Raw genomic sequence first — 18,505 nt, 5'->3', positions numbered from 1 at the left:
GTTTCTAACATTTTGTTATGCGTAGCTAAAGCATCTACTTTGTTCGATAGTTGTTTTAGTTGCTCGCTATTGTGGATGTTTTGATTCAGGAAGTCTTTATTGGTTTGTTGTTGGGAAGCTATGAAGTTCTCCATCATGATTTCTAGGTTTGACTTCCTAGGGGTGTTTTGAGCAGCTACAGGCGCTTTTTGGTAGCCAGGTGGTACAGCAGGTGCTTGTCCAGGCGCGTACAACGCATTGTTGTTCTTATAAGAAAAGTTCGGGTGGTTTTTCCATCCAGGGTTGTACGTGTTAGAATAAGGGTTTCCTTGAGCGTAATTTACTTGATCAGATGGGACTCCAGTCAAGAGTTGGCATTCAGCAACTACATGCCCAGTCAATCCACAAATCTCGCAGTTAGGTGCTACAGCGGCAGCGGTGGCTGAAGGAGTGATGGTCAAATTCTCGATCTTTTGAGTTAAAGCGTCTACTTTAGCGTTAACGCGGTCTATACCACTAATTTCGTACATTCCTCCTTTGGTTTGGGCTTTCTCTAGAGCGGCGCGTTCTCCTCCCCATTGGTAATGGTTTTGTGCCATGTTCTCTATGAGTTTGTATGCTTCATCATGGGGTTTGTCCATTAATGCTCCGCCAGCAGCGGCATCTATAGTCATTTTAGTGTTATATAAGAGACCACCATAAAAGGTATGGATGATCAGCCATGGTTCGAGTCCATGATGAGGGCATATTCTAAGCATGTCCTTGTAACGTTCCCAAGCTTCGAAAAGCGATTCGTTATCTTTCTGGGTAAATCCGTTGATTTGACCTCTAAGCATAGCAGTTTTGCTAGGCGGAAAGTATCTTGCTAAGAATACTCTCTTCAATTCGTCCCACGTAGTTATGGAATTGGAAGGCAGGGATTGAAGCCACGCTCTCGCTCTATCTCTCAAGGAGAAAGGAAAAAGGCGTAATCGAATAGCTTCGGAACTAACGTTGTTGGCTTTGATAGTGTCGGCGTATTGCACGAACACAGATAAATGGAGATTGGGGTCGTCTACAGGGCTTCCAGAGAATTGATTCTGTTGAACAGCTTGGACCAGTGAAGGTTTCAGCTCGAAATTGTTCGCTTCAATCGCAGGTGGTGCGATACTTGAATGCGGTTCAGCGCGCGAAGGAGCGGCATAGTCTCTAAGAGGACGAATAGCAGCCATCTCTAACTTCGGGGTGATTTGATTGATTTGATCAGTAAAAATCAATTCCTGATTAATCGGAATTTCTGCTACTTCGGGAAGGTTGCGAGCTCGACGTTTAACGTTAATGAAACGTTCGATCTCGTTAATTCGTTGTATTAAGTCTCCTCCTTGTGAACGAGTATTTGGCATACAATCGTTCAAAAAGAAAGGGAAGAATTTTCCTAGTCTCTACGGTGTAACAGTGAGTTACGATATCGACTTAAATAGTCCCCGGCAACGGCGCCAAAAACTTGATCGCGACTTTACGTGTCTATAAATCTGATAACTGCAAGTGCACAGTCGTGTCGTGTAGTTTTAAAAGATATCGAATCCACAGGGACTATAAATCGATCTACCGTTATCTAAGGTTACTATGTAAAGCTAGGAGTACTAAAATTTCGATTGTTCCTAAGGGAAAGTGATTGTGAGAGAATAAAGAATAATAATAAAAGACAGGTATCAGTATGTATTTCGTTTAACTACAGGAAATCCGAAGGTCCATTGGCTTTTGCATAATTAAATTAAAAATCTTTACTAATTGCAATTGGTTAAAAATCCTCGTCTCAAACTTTCGCTCTGTTGAGTCAGACTACTATCCTAATCCTAATGTACGCTTTCGCCATCCCATTAGATTTTAGAAGAGCTTTTTGGAAACAATGTAATTAATAAAATGCCTATTTTACGAGGTCGTTATCTATTTAAATCTCCTAATCTCAAACTTTCGCTCTGTTGACTCGGAACATGCTAATATCCCTAACGTACGCTTTCGCCATCCCGCTCGAGTGTAAAAACAATTTTTGAAAATAAATAAGTTCCAATTAGTTTTAATACGCTTTCGCCATCCTTAAAACTAATGTCCTATGTCTACTATCCAGTTAAAGATCTCAAACTTTCGCTCTATTGATTTTAACCTTTGACCGTCCTAATCCCTCAAACTTTCGCTCTATTGGTTTTAAGACTTACTAATCAAACTAGACATATAAACCAAAAATAAGTGATAATTAATAAAACATAATTTAAGCCAATTTATTTCGGATCCCTACGGTTAACTTACTCTACATACCGACACCTTTAATATTTTAGCCAGACATATCAATACGATTAAACATGCATAAATCGGTTCGGTTCATAATAATAAGCATATTAAATGGCATATAATATATCATGCAAATAATTAATATAAATAAGGCGGTAAATAAAAAACCTGAATTAAAATAAATCTGGATTGAATTGAATCTTGAAGTACTCGAACTTCCACCACAGGTTGGCTGGATCGTTCTTCGGAATTTAAATGGCAGAAAATAAAAACAAGGAAAATAAAGCGATAAACCTAACGTAAGGCTAGATCTATGAAAAGTTCACAACAATTTCCAGTGTAGAAATCGTTGTGAGAAAATAGACGGTTAAATGAAAGCAGAATAAGGAAAAGCAGTTCGCGGTACAATTTCGGCAGCACTTCGTTGGCAGGAAATCGGACTCTTTGGAAGTGGGATAGCAGGTCCTATTTATAGGAGGAGGTTTGCAGTTGGAATCCGTGAATGGAGGAACTTTCTGCAGACTGGGCGTGGAGACGTGGGTCTCCGTTTCTTCAGGAAGACTTGAGACGTGCGTCTCAAGTGGAGAAAATCTTGGGCAGTTGGAGACGGGCGTCTCCTCTTGGTGACGTGGCTGAAGAGAACGTGGAGACGTGCGTCTCCACTTGCTTGCAGGTCTGGGCCACGCGCCTTTTGATTCATGGTGGGCTGAATATCTCTTTTGGGCCTTTTGGGTCCTAATTGCACCCTTCTTTCACTTCAGCACTCCCTTTTCATCTTTTAGGCATAAATATTGGTCATTTAAGCTCGATTTTCTTTCCTTTTCGCAAATATTCGTAATTGAAGTGTAAAACCTGAAATAAAGCAAATACACGCGTAATATCATAATAAATTAACATAATAAACGGAAAATGCTATAAATATCTATGGATTTTAGGCTAAATATACGATATAAAATCGTGTTATCAGTAGGTTCATTATATGGAAATTAATAGTAGTGAAGGAACGATTACAGAGACATCTAATTATCATTTGACTCGTGATAAGGTAATGAAGGAAATTATATCATCTCAAAGGTAGAATTAAGATGGTATTGGTTGTAATGATATAGATGTGGTTGAAGTTTACAAAACTCAGAAACACCGACTCTCATTAAGACAGACAAAAGCAGGTGGAGTCAAATATATTTGAAGAACCATGTTTGTGGGCTTGTTAGATTACCTAAGCATGAAAAAGTGGTGGGAAACAAATATATGCAAGTGGTAATATCAAGGTTCAAATGTGACTTGAACTTGATCAAGGTTCTTGAATAGCAATTTCAACATGGTAGAGAGGAGCAAAGTGGTTGATGGGTAAATTAGAATCACCACAGTTTAAAGTCAGTGCGAAGAATTGTAGAATTATGCCTTACAACCTTAAGTGATAAGGAGAAGAAAATCGTATTTTGAGATTATTAGAAACCAAAGTTGCAGAAAGTCAAAAAGTAGTTGAAAGGTCGGCGAAGGGTGACAGAACCACAACAACGACGTCCTAGGGACCATTGACAATGACAGGTGATCCACAATGAAGGTGTTGATGGTTTACGGCGTGGCAAAGGCAAATCAGAGTTCATCCTATTATGGCAACGGGCAATCATCTAGCATCTGGTATGGTTCGAGTGATTCACAAGAAATGGGCTTCTTCGTTTTAGTTCACCAATAACTAATATAAAATTTGATATTAGGAGATACCCTAAGACACTCTAAATTAATATAAACGATATTGTAAGATATTAATAATATTTTAACATAGATTTTTTTGGCATGTTATGGTTCTATTGAGTTTTAGCGGTTATAAATGTGTGTCTTTATCATTCTTTCTACAACAACATTCATAATGTAGCCTGAAAGACTTAGGGAAAAGGTGACAATTCTAAGGAAAACTTAGAGAGGCAAGGGTATATATTCTTATAAATGTGTTCTTCAAATTTGGAAAATCATAGAAGGTATCTAAGGGGATTGAAAAATATTTTAAAACTGGTTGGACTTGTGTGATTCATATATAGAGAGTTAGAGAGATCGAGAAATAGTTGTATAGAAAATAGTTTTTTCTTGGAAACATGGGTGACTATTTTCTTGTGTGTGTGTGTTCGTGTGTGTGTGTGTGTTATTGCCTTAGTATCTCAAGACTTACTATTGTTCCTTTTACAATAAATTGATCAAGACCGGGTCAATCATACACACATGACCAAATGAACTTTCATACTTTCAAAAATTCAAGTTTTCAAGCTTAAAAGATCATAACTTCAAGTCTTCAAATTCCTTTATTGATTTAACAATGTCTATCCCTTTCAACTGGAACTTGATATCTTTGACGGATGAGATTGTAGTATCTTATTTGGATGTCACCATCATGAACCATTGAATTGTTGTAGTCAACTCCCTTTTTAATAGTTATCACAAAAAACTTCTTGACTTATTAAGTCCAACCACAGTTTTACTTATGGAGTTGCCCTCTTTTAAACCGCTTGACATTTTTAATCACCAAGACCAAATGATGATTATACTTGCACATTACATAGAACCACGTAACTCATTGTCACTATAATAATAATAATGAATGACACTTATTACATAAAACACTATGTGATCTAACTTGATCAGAATGGATCGTCACGGCAGCTGGATCTGGCTGGATGGACAGAAAGGGGGGGGGGGGTACCTGCAAGGTTCTCCGATGCCAAAGTAAGTAGCAATTAGAGAGAGCAAGCACAAGTTTTAGGAAGAATGAATGAATACATGACTCTCTAGTGAAAAGGGGTATTTATAGCCCCTAGCGCTGGGTCAACGTTTCCTAATTGGGCCAAATCCAATTGGAGGCCCACATGCTAGGAAACTGCCATAACTCCCTCTACTAGGGCTGAGTCAGTAAGTGGCTCACGTTCTGGGTAAGCATGGCATAGAGTTCAGAGGTGGTTGACCGAATCCTTCTCTGTTGTTTTGACCACGTGGTCTTTGCACGTGGCTACTTCGTAACAGTTACTGGGAGTTGGGCCTAAGCAGATTGGGCCTGCTCGGCTAGCCAAGTGGCTTGGGCCTGCTTGGCCTAAAGGTAAGCGTTTGGGCCTGCTCGGCCCAGTCTGGAACAGGAGCCCCCTAAGTCGTTGTTCTTGTGGGAGCGACGATTTTTGCTAAGGGGCTTGGCCGAGTATGTGCTCGAACGTATGCTCGTGGTGAATTAGGATCTCCAAGTCGGGAAACGTCATTGACTCGAAAAGAGCAGAATTTCCTCGGAGGAAAACTGTTCTGGTCGAGGAGACGGCGGGCACAGGGAGTGTGATGTTTTTAGTCGAGGAGATGGAAGGCGTGATTGTTGGTCCAGAATGCGAAACATTTCGATTTAGCGCGTGTCAGGCTTTGGTTGGCACGCAGCAGTCACCTGGGGCGCCATTATTACCTAGAGCCTCCTTTTGGCCTAGGTAATAATGATGCCTTTTGAGCTTCCTAGGCACTCATAACGCCCGTTTCCCTGTGTCTAGAGCCGCCTTTTGGCCTTCGCAATAATGATGCCTTTTGAGTTTCCTAGGCAATCATGACGCCTTTCCCGTTTCCCCGTGTCCTTCCCTATATAAGGAGTAGGGAGGCCACTCATTTATTACTCAAAGAATTCTCCCACGGTTCGCTTAAAGATTTCGTCTTCTTCAGCTTTGTGATCTCCCTCCGCCTTCTCTCAAATCGCGTAAGTGCTCCTCTTTCCCTTTATTTGTATCCACCTGGTAGTTTTTGTTAAGGAATTAGGAGATCTAGCGATGAGTTTGCCGAGCAGATTGGGAATAAATGGATGTTTTTTGTATGCGTTTGTCAGGCACATATTAAGTGGGACGAGGGAAATTATGCGTGTGTCGATTGCGTCTTGAATGCGGCGAGGGAAAAACTTGGGAGAGTATTGTATTTCCGACCGCGCTTTTAAATTTGCCGGGCACGGGTTGATCGAGATGAGGAGATTGTCTAGTGAGAGTGAGGTTTTCTCGAACGTATTTTGAATTTGGCGGCCGAGGGCTAGTGGGGTCAACAGGCTTTCATCAGGTAGGTGTAAATGTTGTCGAGGAAAACCCTCGTAGCGCCGAGTGTTGATAAGATAACCCTCGTCGTCCGTTCTCCTCGCCCTTTCACTTGACTTGCGGTGGAAGGGTGGATTTGACAAGTCGAATTCACTATTTCCTCTGCTTTTCAGGTAAATGGCTGACGACGCTCGGAACGACGCCGTGCTCGACATATCTAACGAATACCAAGCTGTCGGTCGTTCTCCACACGACGACGAGGTCCCCATTGTAGAAGTTACGCCTGCGAAGAAGCTCGAAGATTGGGTGGCGACTGCACTAAAACTCACATTTGTTATATGTTGAATGTAACACCCCAATTCTACCCAGGCATATAGGTACAAATATCAGAGTATAAAAATTAAATTCATAAAAACAATTAGGGCGTTACACTTAAGTAACCACATAACCAAACATAACATACTCGCAAAAGATGCGTAACACAAATAATCAAAGAGGACGGATACTCATAAACACCTGAATGTATTCATACTTATATATATGCATCGGTAAACAAAATATCCACAACATTCCTCCAAAATACACCGTATGAGAAGGTATCCAAAAATACATAATACGAATGCATCTAAAGGATCAAATATACATCAAAAGGATCCTATAAGCATTATCTACAAAATAAGTGTTCGATCCCCCCTAGGTGTTACGTATCACGAGCGGACGACACCAAAACGGACGACTACACAGAGAGCACCTACACTTGCGGATCACCTGCACATTACCCACGAGTAGGTAACATTAAGGCAGAAGGGTGAGAATATAATTCATAATGAAAGCATGATCAATATAGTAATGCCCACAAATATCATTAAGAATCATATAACAAGATAATCCAATAAGTCAACCACAGTCAATATATAAGTAATGCGGTACATGAATGATAACATAAATTATAAAGACTGACGATGATGAATGAGACTCGACTATGCGTATGCATGTGGTACCAAATCCGGAGTAAAACTCCTCCTTGTCATTATGACAAATACACCTTGCCGAGCATTATGCTGGGACTTCTTTCCCTCAGGAAAATACACCTTTGTCGAGCAGTAAGCTACGACTAATCGTCATCGAGCATCTAGCCCCCACTGATGACCTCTTGCCACTTGGGCAAATACACCTTTTTACCGAGCACTAAGCTCCCACTGGTAATAATTGCCAATTCAGGCCACCTGTTAATAGCATTCCGCCATTAACGTAATGAAATGTCATGCTGTGCATACAAACGACTCAATTACATAACAACAACAACAATATAACTCGGTCACATATCTACATCACACTGGTTATATTATTCCACACGGATACATCATCAAAATTGCCACTCAGGCGTTCATATTCACACAGCACACATATACCGTCAAAACATACTTGATTAGCAAATATCATTTCACAAAAATACATTTATGAAAAATTCATTCAACCATCAACACACCCCTCCTTATCATAAAGCATACTCAAGGGTTCTCATAATACTTCAAACGGCGCGTAGAAACGACCTACGGTTCAAAAGATACAACAAAACGAAGTTTGGAAAACAAAATTTCGCACAGTCCGCTTGAGCTCCGCTCAGCGGACCCAGACAGGGAATCATCAAACAAAAATTACAGAACCTCTGCTCAGCGGACCTTCACAGAGATTTTTCTGCAAAAGGACCTCCGCTCAGCGGACCCCCTCCGCTCAGCGGACCTGCGTAAACCTAGAAAAATCAGTTCTGCTACAGACCTGCAAAACCCCATCCAATCCTCTCAAAACCTCAAATAAGCTTCCCTACACAACCCATACATGCCATATATTCACTCTATCAATCAATGATCCATGGCTCACTCACTAAATGTCAATAACCTAACAATTTCTTCATGAGCAAGAAAACATGGAGAAATGAAAAACAAACATGATCCATGGGAATATCTATCATCATAGTACACATACACACCACAAGATCAAGTTTATAACTTCAAAGCTCACAAAACACCCAATTTACCATTGTTGATCAAGCTTAGAAAAGAGCAAGAACAAGAACAAAACACACAAAACTATAAGAACCATACAATCAAGATAAACTAGATTCATCCCCCTTACCTTGGTTAGATTCTTGGCTCTAGCTTGGTTTGGATTCCTACACTTCTCTTCTTCTCTTTGTTTTTCTCTTCTTTTTCTTCTCTTCACAAGTTCTCTTTCTTTCTTTCCCAAAATATCTCAAAATATCTCTTTTTCTCTCTATATCTCTTTCTATTTCTCTACTTCTCATTATCCTCCACTCAACTTTCATAAATTCTAATTTTGGCCCAAATGTTACTAAACATTAATTCTAACCAATTAACACCCAAAACATAATAATTACACACATGGAAAGTAATAAGTAAAATATTAACATAATTAATATTTACCGACTGACTCGACTCAAAAACGGTAAAATTTAGGAAAATGTAGCAAACATCACAATTAATCAGAAAAACACATTTACGGGCGTTACATTGAACATATTAAAGGTAGACTAAAGATACCACACTAAAATAGTTTTATATCACCCTTCAACAAAAATTATTATTCAGCCATGACATACAACTAACTTAAAAATATAAGTATGGTTTAACAAAATATATGATAGTGATTGATTGATAGAAAAACATTATTTTACACTGCATATAATTTTTCTCATTTCATTGTGTCACCTACGATAATAAGTATAATTTTTAAAAGAATTGATTTTGTTCTCCAAAAAGAAGTAGTAATGTAGTTTGTAACATGTTTGCTTGCTATTAATTTATTTTATTATTTATTCTTTCTCTATTTTCTCTCTTTGGTTGTTTACCGACATAGTATTACCGACATAGTCATTAGTCAATATGATTTCATTAAATAATTGCTCATTAAATTGTTTATAGAAATTAATTATACCAAACCCATTAAATTTATACATAGAAATTCTCAATTTAATATTCACAACTGCTGTTGTTACTCATACAACATAATAGTAATAATATTTGGTGAAAAATAATTAAATCCACAATCGTGAAATCATGGAAGCTGCTAGTAGCCCCTAGTAGTATGACATGTTCCATGTTCTTCTTATCCTTTTGTCTTTGTTGACAAAAATATCATCATGATCATATGTATCTGTCTCCCACTATCATCACTATACATCCTTTCTCTTTCCCATGTGATCTCCACCACGTGATCATCATACACTAATCACACACTGCCACCTCTCCTCATTCCCTACATACACTGTATGTTATCACTTCCTCCACCTTTTTCCTTGATAAGATTTTGGTGCTTTCTTGTCTCATAGTAACTTTCATTGCCAACAACTCAATATAATCATTTCATATATCATCTTTCTTATCATAATTCTCTCAACTTTGAAGCTTAAGGGTTTATTTTTATTATATACTTTGATGCCTTCAAATTTGTGACAAGGACATGTGTGTGTGCTGAGTTGGTTTTTGGTTTGGTTTGGTTTTGGTTTGGATACCTTCCAGATAGTAAAGTGGTATGCAAGTTGGATATCAAGATAAGCTAACTGTTTTGTTAGGTCTATTTTTAGTATTGATTTGAGGTTCTTATTCTGTGCTGATATACATATCTTTTGTTTACTTTTTGACAAAATTTCAGATCCAATCTTTGTAGTCAATTTTAGGGTATCAATTATTAATATTATTCTTGAGATATTTGATGTTTGAGAGAAAAACCATGTTTTGAACTTTTGTTTTCAGGTGAAGTTTAGAGTTATTGTATTATATTAAGTTTAGAGGTTTGGTTAAGGAATGAAAGTTTGAAGGCTAGATAGAAGAACATGGGTAGTAATAGTAATAGAACCATTGTTTGGTTTAGGAGGGATCTTAGAATTGAGGATAATCCAGCACTAGCTGCTGCTGCTAGGGATGGTTCTGTGTTTCCTGTGTTTATATGGTGTCCTAAAGAGGAAGGACAGTTTTATCCGGGTCGAGTTTCGAGGTGGTGGTTGAAGCAATCTCTTGCTCATTTGGATCAGTCATTGAAATCTCTTGGAGCTGGACTTGTGTTGATCAAAACTGATAGTACTCTTAATGCTCTTTTGGAGTGTATAAATGCTATTCAAGCTACAAAAGTAGTGTTTAACCATCTCTATGGTGAGTAGTGTTCTTTATAAGGTAGTTTGTTGTATAATATTAGAGTTGTGGATTAAATGTTTTTGCTAATTTTGTACTATGATTGTTTTATTAGATCCTGTTTCGCTTGTTCGCGACCATAACATCAAAGAAAAATTAGTTGAACTTGGCGTATCGGTGAAAAGTTACAATGGAGATCTTTTGTATGAGCCTTGGGAGTTATATGATGAGAAGGGACATGCTTTTACAACCTTTGATCCCTTTTGGCAGAGATGCTTACACAAGCAAATGGAACCTGTTTCATTTATTCCTCCATGGCAATTAATTCCAGCTAAAGGTATGCACAATACCGTGATTTTATTGTTTCCTAATTATAATATGAATGTTAGTATCAGGTTTTTGCTAAAGTATCATTGATAGTTCTGTTTGTTCAGAGTCCGGGCAGATGAAATAAGGCCTGAAAATGTGTTTCTTAGTGATGGGTAGTCCTCGCCTTATACCCGCTATCGGGCCACTCGAGTCACACTCCAGATGTCAAGTCTGGGGTGTAAGGGCGGTGTTCTTAGAGTTCCGAACTTCTGATAGTGGATAGTCCAATGGATCTTGGATAGTCTCTGATACCGCCTATACTTACATTTTTAATTAGGCCTTATCTCATCAAATGTGAAACTCTTTAACATTGATATAATGTATAATTATGGAAACTAGCACTAATGTGATCAATTTTTTTTCTCCTATGGATGACAGGAAAAGTAGAGAAATGTTCAATAGAGGACCTAGGTCTTGAAAATGATTTGGAAAAACCAAGCAACGCGTTACTGGGACGTGCATGGTCTCCAGGTTGGGCCAATGCTAACAAGGCTTTAACAGAATTTATAGACAAGCAACTTCTCAACTACTCCAAGAATAGGCAAAAGGTTGGTGGAGACTCGACCTCACTTTTGTCCCCATATCTTCACTTTGGAGAGTTGAGCGTGAGGAAAGTTTTTCAAATGGCACGTGTGAAGCAGATATCGTGGGGAAATGAAGGCAACAGTGTTGGCAAAGAAAGTGTAACACTTTTCCTCAGGGCAATTGGTCTAAGAGAGTATTCGCGCTATCTTTGTTTCAATTTTCCGTTCACTCATGAGAGAGCACTTCTTGGTCACTTGAGCTTTTTCCCTTGGAATGCCGATCCTTCTAACTTTAAGACTTGGAGACAAGGTAGGACCGGCTATCCTTTAGTTGATGCAGGAATGAGAGAACTTTGGGCTACCGGATGGATGCATAACCGAATAAGAGTAATAGTTTCAAGTTTCGCTGTGAAAATGTTGCTTCTGCCTTGGAAATGGGGAATGAAGTATTTCTGGGACACACTTTTGGATGCAGACCTTGAATGTGATATCCTTGGCTGGCAGTATATCTCAGGATGCTTACCAGACGGTCACGAGCTCGAGCGCTTGGATGATCCCGAGGTTTGTCCTGTTTTCACATCATAATCTGCTATACCATTTTATTTTACTGTTGCAAAATTTCATATATGCTATAAACTGTTTTCATAATCTATCTTGAGAGTTTTATGGAAATAAGCCGAAAACACATGGCTGTTTCCAAAAGCTCTCGTACAGTCACACAAGCGTTTATGTCAGTAGATAAACTCGTCTCGTTGTTTGGACAGATTTTAGGATCTAAATTTGATCCAGAAGGAGAATATGTAAGGCAATGGCTACCCGAGTTAGCAAGAATGCCAACTGAGTGGATCCATCATCCTTGGAACGCGCCGCTCAGCGTGCTTAGAGCATCAGGAGTTGAGTTAGGTCAAAACTATCCGAATCCAATAATCGATATAGATTTAGCCAGAGAAAAACTCACTCAAGCCATATTCAAAATGTGGGAAATTCAAGCAGCATCAAAAGCTTCTGGCTCCGAAGCAAGGGATGAAGTTGTCGTTGACAACGAAAATCAAGACATTCCAAAAGTTATCCTTAAGGACAAGGGTCCATGTGTTACTATTTCAGCTAATGATCAGAAAGTGCCAGCACTTCCGGATCCTAAGAATGAAATACCTATTAGAAAGAGAAAGAAAGGTACTGAAGAGAAGGGAAAGGAGCAGGAAAGTTCGGTAAATAACGAGAAAGACAGTAAGGTTTCAAGCCCTGACCAAGAGACTTGCTCTACCGCTGATTCTTCCGCATGTAAGAAGCAGTGTAGCACAAGCACATATTCATTTTCGGTTCCACAACAATGCTCTTCATCTTCGAATCTAAAATGGCCTTGGCAAGAACAAATTGACATGGAGCAAAGTTCAGGGAAAGATGGTAAGCATGCTTATACTTTCTTACACTTTGTTGGATATGTGTGCTACTAATGATAAGAATTACCATTTTCCATGCAGGGGCAACATGAGGTTAGTGATGTGAATCCAGTAGCAGGTGCAATCTCTTCATGGAAAGAAAATGGTGGCATAAATGAAGTGTATTCTGTTTTCTGTGGCTATATTCTGAATAAAATGGTTCTGAAATCGAATTCAAACAATAGCCAACAATGTATATTATTTAGTTGTTCCAATAAGAAGTTTTTAAGTATTCTAACAATCTTGTATACAAACTTCATTAACTGATCTACTACATAATAAATTATTCTCATTAGGCATAAGTCATGGTGCATTTACCTTGTTTTTTCTTTAAAACTTGATACCTATAAAACACCAACAAAAACACAATATTGACATGTAGACACTCTTTTGAATATGATGTGTCAGAGGCAGTGAAATTTAAGTTTTCACTGCACCAAAATGAGTGAACGAAAACCAAGCCTTGAAGTGCCAAAATTCAACTCAACCAAGGCCTTATCTATAGTACTAATCTCTACTTTCCATTTTCACTGCCACCGACTCAGTTGCTATTCTTGACCGACACTTATTAATGATCTATGTGCTGAATGCCATAATATCATCCTACAACCCTAAGAAAAGTCTCACATAACAAACCTATATAACCACATTTTCTTCATTCTTTCTCATCATCAATACACTATATCACACGTTTCTCTTTCTTTGTCTCTTGTTTGTTCCAATGTCTCTCTCACCTAAACTCCTCATCTTTTTATCCTTCCTCTCTTTCACCATCTCCATCTCCATAGCTCAAACCTCTTTCAAACCAAAAGCACTCGTTCTCCCCATCTCAAAAGACACTTCATCCTCAACACCTCAATACACAACCCAAATCAAACAAGGAACACCACTTGTCCCAATCAAACTAACACTAGATCTTGGTGGTGGCTACTTTTGGGCCAACTGTGAAAAAACCAACCATGTCTCATCCACCTCAAAACCAATCCTTTGCACCTCATCTCAGTGCTCACTCTTCGGCTCAAACGGTTGCAGTAGTAAAAAAATCTGTGGCCGTTCACCAAGCAACACAGTAACAGGTGTCTCCACATACGGTGACATTCACTCAGATACTGTTTCAATACATTCCACAAACGGAAACTATTCCACAAGAGCTGTTTCTGTTCCCAACTTTCTCTTCATTTGTGGCTCAAAAGTTGTACAAAACGGTCTTCCCAAAGGTGTCACAGGTATGGCTGGTCTTGGAAGGACTAAAGTTTCATTCCCTTCACAGCTTTCATCAGCTTTCAGTTTCAAAAACAAGTTCGCAATCTGTTTAAGTTCTGCATCTAGTTCATTTCCAAATTCAAATGGTGTTCTTTTCTTTGGTGATGGACCTTATAAACTCAACAACGATGTATCAAAAGTTCTCACTTTTACACCTCTTGTTACAAACCCTATTAGCACTGCTCCAAGCTCTTTCTTAGGTGAAAAGTCACCTGAGTATTTCATTGGTGTGAAATCCATCAAAGTTTCTGATAAAAATGTTAAACTCAACACAACCCTTTTATCTATAGACCGAAAAGGCTTCGGCGGAACCAAAATCAGCACGGTTAATCCCTACACTGTAATGGAAACATCAATCTACAAAGCTGTTGCTGAGGCCTTTGTGAAAGAGCTAGGAATTCCAACAGTTGCACCAGTAGCACCATTTGGAACATGTTTTGCTAGCAAAGACATTGGTTTTTCGCCAATGGGACCGGGTGTGCCGGGCATTGAACTTGTGTTGCAGAATGAGAAGGTTAAGTGGAGTTTCATTGGGGCTAATTCAATGGTTTCTGTTGGTAATAGTGATGTGATTTGTTTGGGTTTTGTGGATGCTGGACAATATGGTGCAAAAGCAGATCAAGTTGGTTTTGTGGTTGGTGGTTCAAAACCAATGACTGCAATTACTATTGGTGCACACCAGTTGGAGAATAACTTGTTGCAATTTGATTTGGATAATTCGAGGCTTGGTTTTAGTTCATTGTTCTTGGAGCATGATAACTGTGTAAACTTTAATTTTACTTCTTCTGCTTAGAACTTTATGTGTGTAAACTAGATGGTGAATAAGTGAGGTTCTTGTATTGATGTTTGGAAAAATAATGTATGATAGTTTAAATTAATAGACATAAACTTCTTAATATAATTATGATGGATCCAAATTCTAGAGAAAATGTAGGGCCTGTTTGTTTCAGCTTTAAAAAAATGGATTTTTTCTTTCTATTTTTTAAAATAGATTTTCCAAAACCGTTTTTCAAAATATTACAAGTTTTTTTATATTCGTTTTTTCTAAAATGAAACACTAATTTTGACATCCTAGAACATAAACATAGATTATTGAAGACCAAAACTTAGTCAAAATCGCAATTTTTTCAAAAAGTTATATTTCAAAAATGATTTTTATGAAAATCTATTTGAAATAGCTTCAAAATTAAGTGATTTTTTGAAATTTTGATATCCAAATTTTTTCTCCATAAATAGATGAAATACCTAAAATCACATTTTAAGAATAACTATTCAAACAAAATTTTCATTTGAAGCTTCTATAAAAAGTTTCTTTGTAAAAAAAATTTTCACAAAATTTTGTAACACTATAAAAATCATTTTTAAAAAAAGCCAAAACAAACGGGCCCGTAGTGGTGTGTGATGTTCTTACTGAGTTTCATACTAAACCAAACCATATGTTTTTTTTTTGTGTAAGCAAAATATATTAGATGGAGAACTAAGGGTTCTCAAAACCTGTTACACAAGATAACGAGATAAAACTCGATAAAAAGACATTGCCAACCAATTGGCCCTACGATAAAAAAAACAACGGTTTCTTACAAAAATCGTAGAAATTACAATTGGGGTAAGTAATTTCCCCCATGAAAGACCATCTCCATAACAACGTCTTAATTGCCCAAACCGTATTAAGAACGCTCCATGAGTCTTTCCGGAAAATAATACCGTTTCTAACTAACCATATACACCAAGTAATAGCCATCCAAATGCAACTTTGTCTACCCTCCTTCAATTTCATGTTTTTACAAAAGTTGTAACAAAACATGAAACTCCCCTTAGGGTCTTCCTCCATTACATCCGACATACCAATCCACTCCGCTATGTTCCTCCAAATTAACTTAACAATAGAGCACTTGAAAAAAGAATGCTCCATATTTTCGGATTCCGAATCGCAAAAAACACAATTATCCGAGTCATCCGAAAAACTCATACCTCTAATCTTCAGAAGATCCTTCGTTGGTAACCTGTTAAGCATAAGTCTCCAACCAAATGCTTTTGTCTTAAACGGGACATCCATCCTCCAAACTAGATTGAGAGCTACATCATTCCTATTAAAAGGACCAAAAGGACATAAAAAACCAGCATAATAATTATAGCAAGATTTTACCGAAAAAATGCCGTTAGCGTCAAGCTCCCAAGCCACAGCATCCCGGCCCTCTAGGTAGCAGCCAGTCGCCTCCACCTCTGCCCGGAACTGCCAGCCAGGAGAGTGCCGAACAGCACTAGCAGCAGCATATTCCGGTATGCCGAAACTCCCCCAGCACCAAGTTCCGTCCTTCCACCCTCCCATATTAGCGACGGAAACGCTCTTTAACAAAGACTCCGCGAAAAGAGAGGGATATGAGTGTTTTAACGAATCACTACAAAGCCACTTAGCTTGCCAAAAAGAAGTGGTGTACCCTCTTTCAACCTTGAACTTGCAATTGTTAACAATTGCATCCTTGGAGGGATTCTTACCTAAGGCAAGGATGTCCTTCCACCAATGAGATTGAGACGACCGGAGAGGGGTGAAATCTCCGCCATTGATCACTTGTAAGCAAATATCACCATACCTAGCACATAAAAGATTGTACCAAATAGAATCCGGTCCTTGAAGAATTCTCCACCTCCATTTGTCAAGAAGAGCAACATTGAAAACGTCAATCTTCTTCACTCCTAATCCTCCCTTTTCAACCGGAAGGCAAATATCGTTCCATCCCACCCAATGAATCTTTCTACGGTCCTCCGAACCTCCCCACAAAAAACTACTTTGAAGTTTAGTTAGCTCTTTAACAATCTTAGCCGGCATCCTAAAAAAAGACATCGTAAAAATAGATAGCGAGCAAAGAATGGACTTTAAAAGAGTAATTCGCCCTCCGAAATTGAGATAACGATTTTTCCAACCCATGAGACGCCTCTTAACTTTCTCCAAAATCGGATTCCAAGTCGAAATCCTCCGAGGATTTGATCCCACTAGAATGCCAAGAAATTTGAAGACTTTACCTTCCACCTTACAAGACAAAAGAGATGAAGCCTCTTCAAGCAATATGTTGGTGACGTTGATACCTATCAATTTGCTTTTGTGATAGTTGATACCAAGCCCGGAAACCATTTCAAACGCCTTCAAAATAGTCTTGATAGACCAAACTTGCTTCCAATTCCCTTCGCCTATCAATAAAGTATCGTCCGCGAATTGTAATACGTTCACCTCACACTTCCGTTAATGAGAAAACCTTCATATTCCTCCAAGGAAATTGCTTTCTTCACTAAAGTCGTGAGACCTTCCGCCACTAAAACGAAAAGAAACGGAGAAAGAGGATCTCCTTTCCGCAATCCGCGCTCCACCATAAATTCCTTAGTCGGGCTCCCATTAACCAGAATCGACATTTTACTTTGGAAAACCAAGAGTTCCATCCATCTCATCCAAGTCTCCCCAAAACCCATTTCTTTCATCATAAACCTAAGGAAATTCCAATTCACCTTATCGTAGGCCTTCTCAAAGTCAACCTTAAAGAGAAAACAACTCCTTCCTTCCTTATGAGCATAGTCGACTACCTCATTGGCTATCAAAACCCCATCAAGGAGATACCTTCCCGGGACGAACGCGCTTTGATTCGGAGAAATGATGGAATTCAACACCCGTTTCAACCTTCCCGCCAATAATTTCGAAAGAGCTTTGTACATACAACCGATAAGACAAATGGGCCTATAGTCGTCCAATCCAACCGGACTGTGGGATTTAGGAATCAAAGCAAGAAAGGAAGATGTCACCGCCTTAGACATAGCACCTCCGGAATGGAAACCTTTGAAAAAATCGATGAATTCCTTTTTGATGATATGCCAACATTTCTTAATGAATAAAAAAGAAAATCCATCCGGTCCCGGGCTTTTAGAGCCGCCGCAACCCCAAATAGCCTCCTTGATCTCACTTTCCTCGAAAGGCTTTTCAAGAAGCTCTTTCTCCTCCATACTAATGCTTTTGAAAGGCATATCTTCCAAGAAAGGTCTATTCCGATTCGTCTCCGTATATTTGCTAGCAAAGTGGGCGAACACTTCTTCCTTGACATCATTAACGGATTCTACCACGCCCCTCGAAGAATTAATGGGACCTAAGTGATTGATTCTTCTCCTCTCTTTCATTGCCTTGTGGAAAAAACCGCTATTTGAATCCCCTTCATTAAGCCATGCCAATCTAGATTTTTGGAGCAGCATATTCTCTTTGATTCTCATATTCAACCAAAACCGACTAGAAGCCTCTTTCCTACCTTTCACGATGTTCATCAAATCCCCTACGTCTTCCTCCTCTAGAATAGAGTCTCTCTTGTTAATCTCCTCCACTTCTTCTTCCACCGTCAAGTCAATACTCCCGAAAACCTCTCGATTCCACCATCTAAGTCTTTCTTTAAGTAACCGAAGCTTTTCCTTGAGGACAAAATCACTCCTACCCTCGACCGCCAATT

At 38.8% G+C, this 18,505-nt stretch overlaps 2 protein-coding genes and 1 non-coding gene across 4 annotated transcripts; all 3 read left to right on the top strand.

Moving 5' to 3' along the window:
• Window positions 1–708: 708 nt before the first annotated feature.
• LOC131645365 (small nucleolar RNA R71) lies at window positions 709–815 on the top strand. The gene has a single exon (XR_009296993.1). It is a non-coding gene; the product is annotated as a small nucleolar RNA R71 (small nucleolar RNA).
• An 8,809-nt stretch (window positions 816–9,624) lies between these two features.
• Window positions 9,625–13,066, top strand: LOC131644285 (cryptochrome-1-like). Of its 2 annotated transcripts, XM_058914745.1 has the most exons (6): window positions 9,625–9,834; window positions 10,058–10,453; window positions 10,548–10,769; window positions 11,180–11,886; window positions 12,090–12,729; window positions 12,807–13,066. In XM_058914745.1, the coding sequence occupies exons 2-6, from the start codon at window positions 10,138–10,140 to the stop codon at window positions 12,815–12,817; spliced, it is 1,896 nt and encodes a 631-aa protein (XP_058770728.1). In that variant the 5' UTR covers window positions 9,625–9,834; window positions 10,058–10,137; the 3' UTR covers window positions 12,818–13,066. The 2 variants fall into 2 exon arrangements, with proteins under 2 accessions (XP_058770728.1, XP_058770727.1); XM_058914744.1 differs by having other exon boundaries at window positions 9,625–10,453.
• Window positions 13,067–13,218: 152 nt separating this feature from the next.
• Window positions 13,219–14,928, top strand: LOC131644286 (probable aspartic proteinase GIP2). Its single transcript, XM_058914746.1, has one exon. The coding sequence runs from the start codon at window positions 13,486–13,488 to the stop codon at window positions 14,818–14,820; it is 1,335 nt and encodes a 444-aa protein (XP_058770729.1). The 5' UTR covers window positions 13,219–13,485; the 3' UTR covers window positions 14,821–14,928.
• Window positions 14,929–18,505: the final 3,577 nt, after the last annotated feature.

The sequence above is a fragment of the Vicia villosa genome, linkage group LG1 (assembly GCF_029867415.1).
Source record: "Vicia villosa cultivar HV-30 ecotype Madison, WI linkage group LG1, Vvil1.0, whole genome shotgun sequence".
Taxonomy (NCBI): Eukaryota; Viridiplantae; Streptophyta; class Magnoliopsida; order Fabales; family Fabaceae; genus Vicia; species Vicia villosa.
The sequence above is the reverse complement of the archived record's forward strand: the minus strand, read 5'-3'. Positions and strand labels throughout refer to the sequence as shown.

What these genes read in the sequence shown, in the direction of transcription:
- LOC131644285 (XM_058914745.1), top strand. Translation starts at nt 10,138, where the DNA reads ATGGGTAGTAATAGTAATAGAACCATTGTTTGGTTTAGGAGGGATCTT. An exon ending in AGTGTTTAACCATCTCTATG is followed by an intron (nt 10,454 to 10,547) that starts GTGAGTAGTGTT and finishes TTGTTTTATTAG; the next exon opens with ATCCTGTTTCGCTTGTTCGC. An exon ending in AGCGCTTGGATGATCCCGAG is followed by an intron (nt 11,887 to 12,089) that starts GTTTGTCCTGTT and finishes TTGTTTGGACAG; the next exon opens with ATTTTAGGATCTAAATTTGA.
- LOC131644286 (XM_058914746.1), top strand. Translation starts at nt 13,486, where the DNA reads ATGTCTCTCTCACCTAAACTCCTCATCTTTTTATCCTTCCTCTCTTTC.